Source organism: Mirounga angustirostris, unplaced genomic scaffold (assembly GCF_029215605.1).
Source record: "Mirounga angustirostris isolate CCGP_5_RB_7025 unplaced genomic scaffold, mMirAng1.0.hap1 SCAF_15, whole genome shotgun sequence".
Classification (NCBI taxonomy): Eukaryota; Metazoa; Chordata; class Mammalia; order Carnivora; family Phocidae; genus Mirounga; species Mirounga angustirostris.
Genome location: NW_026991723.1, coordinates 63040375 through 63053576, shown reverse-complemented (window position 1 = coordinate 63053576; position 13202 = coordinate 63040375). Strand labels below are relative to the sequence as shown.

The 13202-nt window shown below is 37.8% G+C and overlaps 1 protein-coding gene across 1 annotated transcript in view; it reads left to right on the top strand.

The window, feature by feature from the left end:
- ERP44 (endoplasmic reticulum protein 44) overlaps window positions 1-13202 on the top strand; it is a 93179-nt gene that overhangs the window by 26767 nt on the left and 53210 nt on the right. The window contains exons 2-3 of the mRNA XM_045882783.3: window positions 8752-8824; window positions 11028-11067. Of these exons, the coding sequence (XP_045738739.2) occupies window positions 8752-8824; window positions 11028-11067 (113 nt within the window). The remainder of the gene's footprint in view (window positions 1-8751; window positions 8825-11027; window positions 11068-13202) is intronic.

Below are 13202 nucleotides of genomic sequence, written 5' to 3'. Positions count from 1 at the left end.
TGCATTTCCCTGATTATGAGTGATAATGGGCATCTTTTCATAATGTCTGTTGGCCATTTGTATGTCTTTGGAAAAATGTCTCCAGGTCCTCTACCCATTTTTAATCAGATTTGTGTGTGTATGTGTGTGGTAAGTTGTATAAATTCTTCATATATTTTGGATATTAAGCCCTTATCAGATAGATCATTTTTAAAATACCTTCTCCCACTCAGTAGGTTGCCTTTTGCTTTGTTGAAGGTTTCCTTCACTGCGCAGAAGCTTCTTATTCTGATGCAGTCCCAGTAGTTTGTTTTTGTTTCCCTTGCCTTAGGGGAGACGTACCTAAAAATGTTGCTACAGCCAATGTCAGAGAAATTACTGTCATGCTCTTTTTGAGGTTTTTTATGGTTTCAGGTCTCACATTTGGGTCTTCCATCCATTTTGAGTTTATTTTTGTATATGTTATAAGAAAGTGATCAGTCTCATTATTATGCATGTAGCTGTCCAGTTTTCCAGCACCATTTATTGAAGAGGCTATCTTTTCCCCATTGTATACTTTGGCCTCTAGTCATGGATTAATTGACCATGTAATTGTGGGTTTATTTCGGGGCTTTCTATTCTGTTCCACTGATCTCTATTTTTGTGCAAGTACCACACTGTTTTGATTAGTGAAGCTTTGCAGTACATTGTGAAATGGCATCAGTTTTCGTGGAAATCCATGCATGATCAAATAACTAATGTACAAGAAAAAAATATGGATTTCAGTAATTTATTTTTTTTATTTTTTAGAGGGAAAGAGAGGAGGGAGGGGCAGAGGAAGAGAGAGAATCTTAAGCTGGCTCCACACCCAGCACGGAGCTCGCCACGGGGCTTCATCTCACAGCCCTGAAATCATGACCTGAGCCGAAATCAAGAGTCAGACCCTTAACCTACTGAGCCCCCCAAGCACCCCTATTTTTATTTTCTATGGTTGTTTCTACTGGCAGAATTTGAGTTTAGGGATTATATTACCTATATTGGAATGATTATTTTGGGGGTATGGAATTTATTTTCCCAAACAAGTCTGCACCCACCATATCTTGACTTACTTAATGAGGAATGTTATAATTGTTCTAATGTTTCTTTATAAAAGCACATTGGTTCCTACTTGCCCAAAATTTGTATCACTTGTCCAAAAGTTGTATCATTGAGCAACTTAAGGGTTAATGTAGCTTCCCAGTGTTATTCTATACTTAGTCCTATTTTCCCCCTCTTTTTGAACTTCTAGTTCATTATAATGCTTCTGGGAATACTAACAGTGAGATGTGCCTCGATTGATACTCAGCTTCAGGGCTCTTACAGTGCTTGTCAGCCTCAGCTTTTTTCCTCTGGGGATCTTTCATATCTCTTAGCTCCTTGCAGCCAACTGAAAATCTCTATGCTTCTGTTGCCTGCCAGCTTAATGCAAAACTGAGAGTCAGAGAAGTGGCCCCAGGGAGGAGAAACAGCCTGGGTCCCATGGCATCGGGACTTCAGGTAGTAGGCTGGTTTGTCAATTTGGATTAGAATGGAAGAGAGCTGTTGCCTGGTACATTACTTATTTCTTGCTATAGGAGAGACACAGTTTGTAAAGGGCTTTGAGACTCTCCTGACAGGCAGGAAAATGAAAGATTGAGCACAAATACACGAAGCTATTACTGCAGAATGCCTAGCAGATGTAATGTCAGTTGAGAATGGTAATGCCACATGGAAGGAAACATTCTCTATTAAAGTTCCTATTTTATACCAGTAATTTTCATGCAGAAATATCTATTCAGGCAGTAGGCAGAATACTTTAAAAAATTAACATCTTTGTAAATTTCTAATAAGATTACAGACTCCACATTTTTCTAAAATCACAGTATTTTGCATGTCAATGCAGACTTCTCACAAATTAGTCTTACTTGTTCCTGCCTGTGTTCATATTTGAGGAGTACAAACATTTGTACAGAGTTTAAAATGGGTTTACATGCTTGCTTGTAGAGTCGGAGGCTTTGCTCTCTAAAGCAGTGCTTCCTAAACTTTAATGTACATAGGAGTCACTTGGGGATCCTCTCAAAGTGGAGATTCGATTCAGTAGGTCTGGGGTCTGATAGTCTGCGTTTCTCACAAGATCCCAGGTGATGCCAGTACTGCTGCTTTAGGGACCTTTTTTTTTTTTTTTTTTAAGATTTTATTTATTCATTTGAGACAGAGAGATAGAGAGAGAGAGAGCATGAGCAGGGGAGAGGCAGAGGCAGAGGGAGAGGGAGAAGCAGGCTCCCTGCCGAGCCAGGAGCCAGACATGGGGCTGGATCCCAGGACCCCGGGATCATGACCTGAGCCGAAGGCGGACGCTTAACCATCTGAGCCACCCAGGTGCCCAAGGGACCATTTTTTTTTTTAAAATAACAAGGTTTTAAGGTATTAAGCTTTAAAACAAACAAATTCGCTGGAAATACTTCTTGTTTTCTAAACTCATTAACTAAAATATGCTAATAAAACACTTAAAGCAAAGCCTAGCAAATAAATGCTTTTGTGACTTATCAATCTTGCTAGCAGAAATACTACCTAATAACCTCTTCTGCCTGATACTTTATTAGATTCTGGTCCCGAAAGTCCTAAATTTTTTATTTTCATGTTAACACCTTTAAAACAATACAAGAAGTATTACATTTTTATCCACCAGTGTAACATAGCTATTCTTAAATGAGGGTATTCTGTGTGCGGAAGTGTCTGGAAATCATGGCAGAGTATAGCTGTGGGGGAACCAGAGAGGGTATAACTAGAAGCTCAGCACAGCTCTTAGTGAGGTAGAAGGCTTTCTGTAAGAGGTAGGAAGATCACTTCTGAGGTTTCCTCTAAATCTAACTCTGTAAATAATCACCTAGTGGTATGCTCTTCACCATTACATAATTAAAAGCAAGTTTTAATAGACTTTATTCCTATTTGATAACCTTATTATTCTCAAACATGTGAAAAATGTTTGTTGGGGGGCACCTGGGTGGCTCAGTAGACTAGTTAAGTGTCTGACTCTTGATTTCCGCTCAGGTCATGATCTCAGGGTTGTGAGATCGAGCCTTGTGTGTCAGGCTCCATGCTGAGTGTGGGGCTTGCTTAAGATTCCCTCCCTCTCCCTCTACTGCCCACCTCCCCTCCGCCCGACTCATTCTCTCTCTCAAAAAAAGAAAAAAAATGTTTGTTGGCTGTTCTTTCCTCCATTTCTCACCTCCATCACCCTCCCTCTAAATTTTTAGTGTATTAACATCATCTGCTCTTTCATTTACTTAGCACATATTTGAGTACTTACTGTATACAAATGGGTTATTGTAGTAAATGATCTGTGGGATACAAAATTGAATAAGGTGCAGTCTCTCTTCCAAGGTACTCAATATCCTGAAGGAGGTGAGATAGCATAGACAACTTGTGTGAATTAATAATCTGTTAACACCCTCCAGAAAGTGCTCTGTGGGTTCAGAGGAGAGAGAAATGAATCACCGGGGTCTGGGATCATCAGGAGAGTCTTCATAGAAAAGATAGCTTTTGAATTGGGTCTTGAAAGCTAGATAGCCCTTCTAGCCGTTGCAAGCAGGATGGTCCAAGCTGTACCAGCAAAGTATGGATGCAGGAGAGTAAGGAGATGCATTTTAGGAATCGCATGTACTGTAGACTCCTTGCATTCTTGGATTCGTAACTTCAGGATTTGGACTGTTTGTTTGTGAGTGACCCTTGAAATTACTGATTTTATTCCCTTGTGAAGAACTTAGTGTCTCAGTCAGTGAGTGAGGCTAGTAATTGGTTCAGCAGCATTCATATCAGATTCCATCTTTATTCTCTGTTCATTCTCATTCCGTTTTTCCTTTTACTGTATATTATGTGGGAAAACATATACTTCTTAATAGTTTGGGATTTGTGAGGAGCTTTTTGTAATTCCTTTCAGTTGCCAAAGGTCTCCTGCAAATAGGGTGACCATATAATTTATTGCCCGAACTGAGACCCATTTGAAAGGAGTGGTGCTATTAGTAATATTCCACGGCGACAGGCATAAACTGGGTTATTCTCAAGCAAGCCAGAGTATATGGCCCACTAGAATGTATGATTACTCTGTACTTCAAGTTAGTTGGAGGATAGGATATGGATTGGGAGCAGTAGATATTATTTAGGAAAGCAGGCCTGTGGATGGTCCTAAATGCCAGGGTAAGGATTTAGGCTTTTATACTGTAGACAGAGAAAACCCTTGGAGGTTTTTTTGTTTGGTTGGTTTGGTTTGTGTATTCTTGTGGCATATGATTTGATGTATGCAAAGCAGCATTTGGAAAGATCAGTCTGAGCTCTGTGGGCAGGTTAGATTGAAGGGAAATACTCAATTCAGGGAGTGTCATAGTGGTTCCCACTAAGGGTGTATTTGAATAGCAGCCCCTCAGATGGCCTTAATATACAAGGAAAATTTGTTAATTTATTTGTATAATTATGAACAGAGAAGCTTTAATAAATCACTTCCAGTATGTGTTATTACTGACATTAGTTCATGCTTCTGAAGAAGATCCTGTTGGATTAGTGTCTTGTTCAGTTAATGTTTTCACAAAAGAGGAACAGTACTGGGGCTTAGCAGTGAGTGCCGGAGCATTTTGTATGTGCTAGCATTATAGCATATATGTATGTTAACATTGTAATAATTAGGGGCGCCTGGGTGGCTCAGTCATTAAGCGTCTGCCTTCAGCTCAGGTCATGATCCCAGGGTCCTGGGATCGAGCCCCTCATCGGCTCCCTGCTCGGCGGGGAGCCTGCTTCTCCCTCTCCCACTCCCCCTGCTTGTGTTCCCTCTCTCTCTGTGTCTCTGTCAAATAAATAAAATCTTAAAAAAAACAAAACATTGTAATAATTAAAATTTGACCTGACACTGAGAGTGCTTACTCAAAAAATCTTTACAAAATTTATTTCTAAAATACTGTCTTTTATCATGTAATCTGTATTTCATTGTATCTTGTTTTAACTTGATGTCTATCGGGAAAGAGTGTTAATTTCACGGTAACTCCTATTCCTCTAGTGCACGTTCGCCTTTTTCTATCCCCACCCCCTGAAATAGGTTGGACTTTGGAGAAAGAGTTATTTTCAACCAGGAGAACCAGACAGATCTCCATGGAAGAGGAAGTCAGTCTTTGAAATATTGATTATGTGGTAGTGGAGAAGAGGACACTCCAGGTAGAGGAAACCTTGTATGCAAGGAGAAGAGGAGGGGCGCCTGGGTGGCTCAGTGGGTTAAGTGTCTGACTTGTGATCTCAGCTGGGGTCATGGGTCATGTGATTGAGCCCCACTTGGGGCTCTGCGCTCAGCAGAGAGTATGCTTGAGATTCTCTCTCTTTGCCTCTCCTCCCAGCGTGGGTGCTCTCTTTCAAATAAGTAAATCTTTAAAAAAAAAGGGGGGGAAGCAGAAAAATTGTGGGTTGTGCTTTGGGAAATGCAGCTGGCTGCTGGGTGGCTTCGGACATGCTATGGAAATAAAGGCTGGCGCACTGGCATCACTAGCCAGTTAGGTGGTCATGGAGGATACAGGGAAATTGAAAGAAAGGAAAGCTTTAGAGTTCCCAAAGATATCTCAATTTTAAAAAACCTTCTAATGGAAGAAAATATTCTTTACTTGTTGAAGAAGCTCCTATTTAAAGCTAGCCTGTCACCTTCTTTATTTTTTTCAATGAATTAGGGTACAGTATTTGACATTTCACTGATGTGCCTTTTATACAAGATTGCATCACTCGACACATCTCAGACTGAAATGTTTAATATTTGGTACAAAATGCATGTGGTGGAATTCTCTAGTGACTTCTAGGTGATTGGAGATGCTTCTCAGTTTTCTCGGCAAGAAAAAGAGCTAATGAACTGAAGAGAATGAACAACTCCTAAAAAATAAGTTTACATCTGTATATTTACATATGTTGTCTAAATATTCCATCATTAGAGGCTAAAATTCTCCATGTCTGTTAAGATCTTCTATTTAAAATGTCTTTGTAGCTTTTTGTTGTTTCTTTTAAAGAAAATAAATTTAAAAGTTTATTTCAAGTCTTAATTTAAAAAAATGAATGATTACACTCTCTCTCTTCTGGTCTAGAGCTACTTGCCTGGTCTAGAAGCTACTTGTCTTTATTTTACTTAAGCACTAAAGCATTTGACACATAAAGATGTTTTTCTGGGAGAATTTTGTTTAGGCTTAGGGCTGACATGAAAAGAAACAATTTGTCAGACTAGTGGAGCTTGCTAAGAATTTAAATAAACAACCTGTCTTTCCCTTTATACTGCATATTAATAAAAATGTTAATGATAAAACACCTCCTTTACACCCTACAGGGCAGAGAGATGATTGGGTCAGAGACCATTTTCTTGCTTTGGGCCCTCTGCAACACATCTGTTAGCCGAATGTGTCTTACCAGTTGCATGCTTATTAGCACCATGTTTCTAAACTAATAGGTATTTAATGCAGCCAAATTTGATTGTTGTCTCATTTTGGTTATCATCTGGCATGTAAATATTTTGCCATGTAAATATTTCAAAGTAAAAAACAGTTAAATTTAGAATATATTTCTCTGTAAACAACTTTGATGGGTGATAACTACCTCTTCAAAAATGGGCTTCCTTGGATTATACAACTGAAGATGGTTATTTGTATTTGATATTTTTCTCCCCTCTTTATCACCACTATTTGGAGAGCTCCTCAAGGTAGAGCATACCATGCCTTATGCATTTGTGCCCTCAGTACCTAGTAGATGCTCCATAAATGATTGTCAAGTTAAATTTAACGACCTGACTTTGATAATGACCAACTTTGTTGCTTTATGGTAATATTTTTGCATCACCTTCTTGAATTTTTCAACATAATTCACTCTAAAGTCTTATATTAATATAATTGGCTTTGTTAAAAACAAAATAACAGGCCCAAGATGGAGTTACTTATGCTAAGCCCCATGTTACCAAACTAAGACTTACTACAGTTTTGACTCTCCCAGAAATGGAATTTTAAACCAGTCAACCAGGAAATGCCTGGTCTGCACTAGTTTGGTAATATGACTCATAGACCTCTGCCATCCCCAAAAGGAAAGTGACTTTGCAATAACCCACTTTTTTTTTTTTTGCCTAGTAAAACTTCCTTTTTCCTTCTCTCTTCTGCCTTTCATTTTATACAGGTCCTTGGAGCTCCTTTTCTCTCTTAGATTGGATGCCGCCTGATTCAAAGTGATTTTTGCTCAAATGAACTCTTAAAATTTTTAATATGCCTCAGTTTATCTTTCAACAGTTTACGCAGTTCTCAAGAGCTGGTCATACACTGGTGAGGAAGGATGTGTTCATTGAGATATGGATAGTGAGGGAATAATGACTAATGAGGGAATCTCATCTTTCCAGTTAATGTTTCGGGGGTTAAAATAATGAAATTAGTCATATGTCAAATATTTCGAGATTTTTAACTTACCTGGTTTACTTGTAGCAGAGTAGACTTTATTGGTTGCTAGCAGAAACAGTAGTGCACTATTGGCTGCACGAATATGGGAACTTGAAAATAAGACTAGTGCTATTTGGCTTTTTCTAAGAAAATAATAAATTAATAGGAGTATTTCAGATAGCTGGGCTTGCTTACCTGCCAGCATCAACATGGCTCTTTATACCATTCAGAAATTGAATTGTTGGCGAAGTAGACACTTTTTGAGTTGTAACAGTTGTAACTAAAGTGTCTGTGAAATGAGGGGGCACAGGGGTAGTCTTCAGCCCCTCAGGGCCCGACTTAGTTGTCACTCGTAGCCACGGTTCAGTGAATGGATTTCCGTTAACACACAGGGTGTTAAAGGTGGGGCCTAAAAATAAAATTCACTAAGTATTACTTTTGAAACGAAGTGAACTGTTGCTAGTTTAGTTTATCTTTTCCTTGTTTTGCAGATGGCAAGCTAATATTTTCTTTGATAAACTTGAACTTTGGGTTCAATGTTTTGGAAGTAGAAAGTTTGCATTCTCTTTTTAAGATCCTCTCGCTTAACGCATTGTTATTACCAGTATGTGAGATGCGGCAGGAAAGGTTTTTGGTTCACAACTTGAAGTCTTTCTTGAATTCTTCTCTTTATTATTTTGTTTTATCTTAGAAACATGGTAGGATAGAGTCAGCAGACTTAGCTTTGGTTTTGTATTCTTTCCAAATTGATAATAATCCAGTAAATTTTTTCTTGTTGCACCATAAAGTTGTTGAAATATTAATTTAAAAGAATTAATCAATTCTTAATTTCTTAATTGTTTAGAAACAATCACTTTTGTGTATTTGGAAATATAGGGAGTTTTATTTGACCAGTTTCTAGGCTTAGAAATTAGTACTTCTGGGGCATGTGAGTGGCTCAGTGGGTTAAGCATCTGCCTTCAGCTTAGGTCATGATCCCAGGGTCCTGGGATCAAGCCCGCCCATCCCCCTTCCTTGGGCTCCCTGCTCAGAGGGGGGTCTGCTTCTCCTTACCCCTTCCCTCTGCCTGCTGCTCCCCCTGCTTGTGCTCTCTTTCTCTCACTCTTTCCCTGTGTCAAATAAATAAATAAAATCTTAAAAAAAAAAGTTCTTCTGTTTTGTTGATCTAGTGAGAGGTTAGAATAATAATAAAGATAATAAAAATTAAAACCAATTGATGGGTGATTTTGTAAATAACAAGTGGAACCAACTTTATTAAAAATTTTCATTTTCTTTTTATTAGACTTTCTGCATTATTTGCCTTTTATGAAAACATTTATTAATTTCACATTTCTAAAATTTCCAGGTAACCTGGGTTTTTACTCCTGTAACAACTGAAATAACAAGTCTTGATACAGAGAATATAGATGACATTTTAAGTAAGTACCTTGATATTTTAAAGTATGCTTCTTTAGAAAGAGCCAGTTTATATACAAAAACAAAGTTAAATCTTAATTATTAGAACAGTTGAGGAGCTGGCATTCTGATTAGCTTCATGGCTTCCTGAATTAACAAAGCACTTTTGGTTTTGATTTTTGTAAATTTTAGTAAAATTTCTTAAACTGTGTAAGTCTCTTTTCCTGTGTTACAGATAAACTTTCAGTCTTATTATATTTCTTTGCCTTGTCATAACTACCACTGTTATAAAGTATTTTGCTAGAGCTTACTTAGAGGCCAGCAGTTCCCATTGTGTGATACTAAACGTTCATGATCTTAGGACACAGTCTAGAAATATTTTAACTTTTTTAACTTTTAACTAATTTACCGACTCTGATCTCTTTTATTGTCATTGGTTCAGTTAAGTTAAATAAGTGTTTTACTGAATGCTTTGTTTGCTGACAGTGTGATTGTGGATACAGTTATCTCAGGGGGGGAACATTTCTGTTTTTAAAAGTAGTAGAGGGAAGGTGAAAACATGGTTGATAGAAAATCGTAATTTAGGAGATTTAAGAAAATGTACAATGAATGCATAAACAATTTCTTTCTTCTTTTTTTAAAGCACTCCATTGCATCCACTGATGTAAGCAGAACTAAACCAAAAATAATAAAAGTAAAAGGAGTTATTCATTGAACATCATATACTGTTTTGTGTTCTTGGAATTGGTTTTAAACGGTAAAAAGGCTGTCCCATATTATGGGATCTCTTTAGAGCAGTGGTTCTATAACCTTTAGCATGCATGAGTCACTTGGAGGACTTATTAATATCCGTCCTGCTAGGCCTGGTTCCAAGGTTTTAATAGAAACTGCTAGACCCCACCTGAGAATTTGCATTTCTGTAAGTTTGTCCGTGCTGCTGGTGCTTCTGGTCCAGGGAGTAGAGTTTGTGAACCACTGCTTCAGAGTGAAGAAGCAAGTGGATAAAAAGTGCTTTGAAGGTAAAAAAGGAAGAAGAGAATTGAAACTCACAAATCATTCTCCTTTCATTTTTCAAATTCTAGAATATCTTTGTGTTTTATTTTCGTGAGTACTTTAGTTTCTCTGTATGAAGTTTAGGCAAAAGGAACAAATGTATCTTTCTCATGACTTCACATCCTCCTATGCAAATGATACTGTTATTTTTGCAACAAAGAAGAGCTGTTTAATGGATAGGAAACAGAAAATGTGCATCTTATACAACATGATTAGTTGTAGATTACTTGTTGCAACTAGTGAGACATCTGAACTTTAGAAATGGCTTAGTTACCCAGGTCTCTTCTGTGAAATAGAATTTTCTTGCAGAGCCAATTCTCAGTTATTCATGTATATGGGAGATCAAAAAATGGATTATCAAGGGGCACCTGGGTTCCTTAGTCAGTTGAACATCTGGCTCTTGATTTCAGCTCGGGTCATGATCTTCTGGTCATGAGATCAAGCCCTGCTTTGGGGCTCGCTTAAGATTCTTTCTCTCCTGCTCCCTCTACCCCCCATTCCCGCTCACACTCTCTCTTTTAAGGGGGGGAAAAAGGATTATTCAAATCCAGATCATTCCACTTCACTTTTTTTTTAAATTTTATTTTATTATATTATGTTAGTCATCATACCTTACATCATTAGTTTTTGATGTAGTGTTCCATGATTCATTGTTTGCGTGTAACACCCAGTGCTCCATTCAATACGTGCCATTCTTAATACCCATCACCGGGCTAACTCATCCCCCCACCTCCCTCCCCTCTAGAGTTCCACTTCACTTTTAATGAGAGTAGGCTATTTAGTAGTTTTTTTCTTTTTTTCCCTTTTATTTATTTATTTATTAACATATATTTTTTGTTATTTAGAAGTTTTAAATGAGAGTAGGCTATTTAGTATAAAGTTTACTTTCCTGATCTGGATTTGATTCCCCTTTTGTTTTATATTCATTCAATGAAGGTATAAAGATGGAGGATATAGGGAAAAGGATTATATAACTTATAACGCAGGGTATATAACCTGTCCATGACTCTGTGTATGGGTTTCTGAGTTAGAGGTAACTTAATTGTTATTGTGTGTTTTTAGCAGGCCTTTACATAAATAGGAAAAAGATCATGATGAAAACCATCTCTTTGATTATGTCAGTTATGTGGACACAATTAACTTAGATTGTTTGGTTTTGTTTTTCAATTTCAGACAATGCTGATGTTGCTTTAGTAAATTTTTATGCTGACTGGTAAGTAATAATCTTATTTATGTTTTTTGCAGTGGGGGGTGAAGTTGCATCATTTAGTTTTTTTTCTCTTGCTGCATGTGAATTTTTCTTTGCTAGAAAGGGTGAAGGGGAAGCCTTTTTCTTACGTGAGACAATATTCCGTATACAAAGTCAGTTAAGTTTCAATCACAAAGGAAGCAGCTTAATTTCATGATCATTTGTATTTTAAGAGAAAACTATATCTGATTCCATTATCCCACATCTTAAAAGCAGCAACAAAAACTCAAATCCATCCTCTCTCCCTGCCAGCGCATCTCTCTTTCTCTCTCTCTGTCTCTTTCTCTCTCTCTCTCTCTCTGTCTCTCTCACACACACACACGTACATATTGCAATTCTGTATTTTTCTGACTGAGGAAGTAAACAGTATTTGGAGGTGAGGATGTGGATGTGGCAAGTGTAGGAGGAAATATATTGTTGACACTTTTTAAACATGTATCTTCTACTACTTGTAGGAAGCCTTTACTCCTTCCCCTGTCTGAATCAGATCCTTGTCTTTTGTGTTCATATAGCACTGGATACCACTTTCTTTTTCTTACTACATTATTTTGTCTTTTATATTTGTGCAAACCAACACTGAGGGCAGAGATAATGTCTTACTCAGCATTCCCAGCATCTAAAACCAGGGCATAAACACGTAGTAGATGTTAAAGAATGTGACATGGGGATAGGTAGAAGGGAGCTTGAGTTGGAGATAAGCTTGAAACTCTCACATTAATAATCCTTATTCCTAGACAATCTGTATCTTATTTGACCCTTTAAGGCTTACTACCCACTAATTGCCACCACCTACTTCAGGCCACAGTCCAATTTACCTAGATTCCTGTGAAAGCTCCTAATTTATTTTCTGTGCCTCACGTCTTATGTGTCTCCATTCTGTTCTCTATAAGCCAGAGTGGTCTACCTAAAGTGCAAACTGAGTAAGGTTACACTTCATCTTAAAACCCTTAAATGGTGTTCCACTAACTTGAGGTCTGAAGTCCCTTACCTTGGCCTAGAAAGTCCCCAGTGACTTCAGACCTGAAGTTACCCTACCTCTACATCTTAATTTCTTGCCTCTCTCCACCCCCACATTCTGTTCCAGTTATACTGAACATCTTTCAGTTTCTGTAATATTTTATACTCTTTCATCACTGGACCTTCAGTCATGATATTTTCTCTGCCTGGATGGGTCACTGTTCTCTCACCCATTTATTTACATACTTAAGTCTTAACCATCTTTCAAGTCTTAGATTAGATGCCACTTCCTCCAGGTCACCTTCCTAGATCAGTATTCCTACCCTATTCCAACCCTTTTTCTGTCTTTCCATAACACCACATACTTAGCTCATCAGAACACTTGTATGATGTAGTTTAATTGGTGGCTACCTACCACAGCCTTAGCTCTATGAAGAGTTACCATATCTATCTTTTTTCAACATTAATCCCCAGGCATTCTGCATAGTACTTGGCAGATAAGTACATAATAGATATTTACTGAATGAATGATGTATAGATATTTAAAGAACTTCAGTAAATGTTGAAGATACACAGAGAAAAATGCCATTTCTAAAGTGTATAACCAAGGTAGCATTTTCCAAGGTAAATTGGCTTTGTCCACATGTAACAGTAGCCACAGAATTGGGTATAAGATTATCTAGTCCGATCCACTTTAAAAATAAAACTCAGGCCCAGAGGAGTAAAGTGTCTTCCGAAGGTTACCTGACAGAGTTGTGGCAGAGTTAAATCTAGAACATGGTTCTCTTGATTGAGGGATTTTGTGTGTTGTAAGAAAGAGAATGTGCCACTGACCTTGTTGCAAAAGCTATTGGAAATGTGGACTAATTGCGGTTATTTGGGAAAGCATATTACCCAAAGAACACCTTGAGTTGTTCATGAGTTAGTACTCTTTCATTCAACTGATAAAACTTAGGTAATTAACCATAAGACATAGATTTATACCTTGTGGCCTCAAAGGCCAGATTCTCAGTTCTGCTTGGAGTTATGAATGTGGCACAGCTTAAGGAGCAATTCTCTAATGGAGCTGCCTAAAAATACTGCTTGCTTCAAAGACTGATGAAACATAGTAGGTACTTAATAATGCTGTTAATGTGCCACGC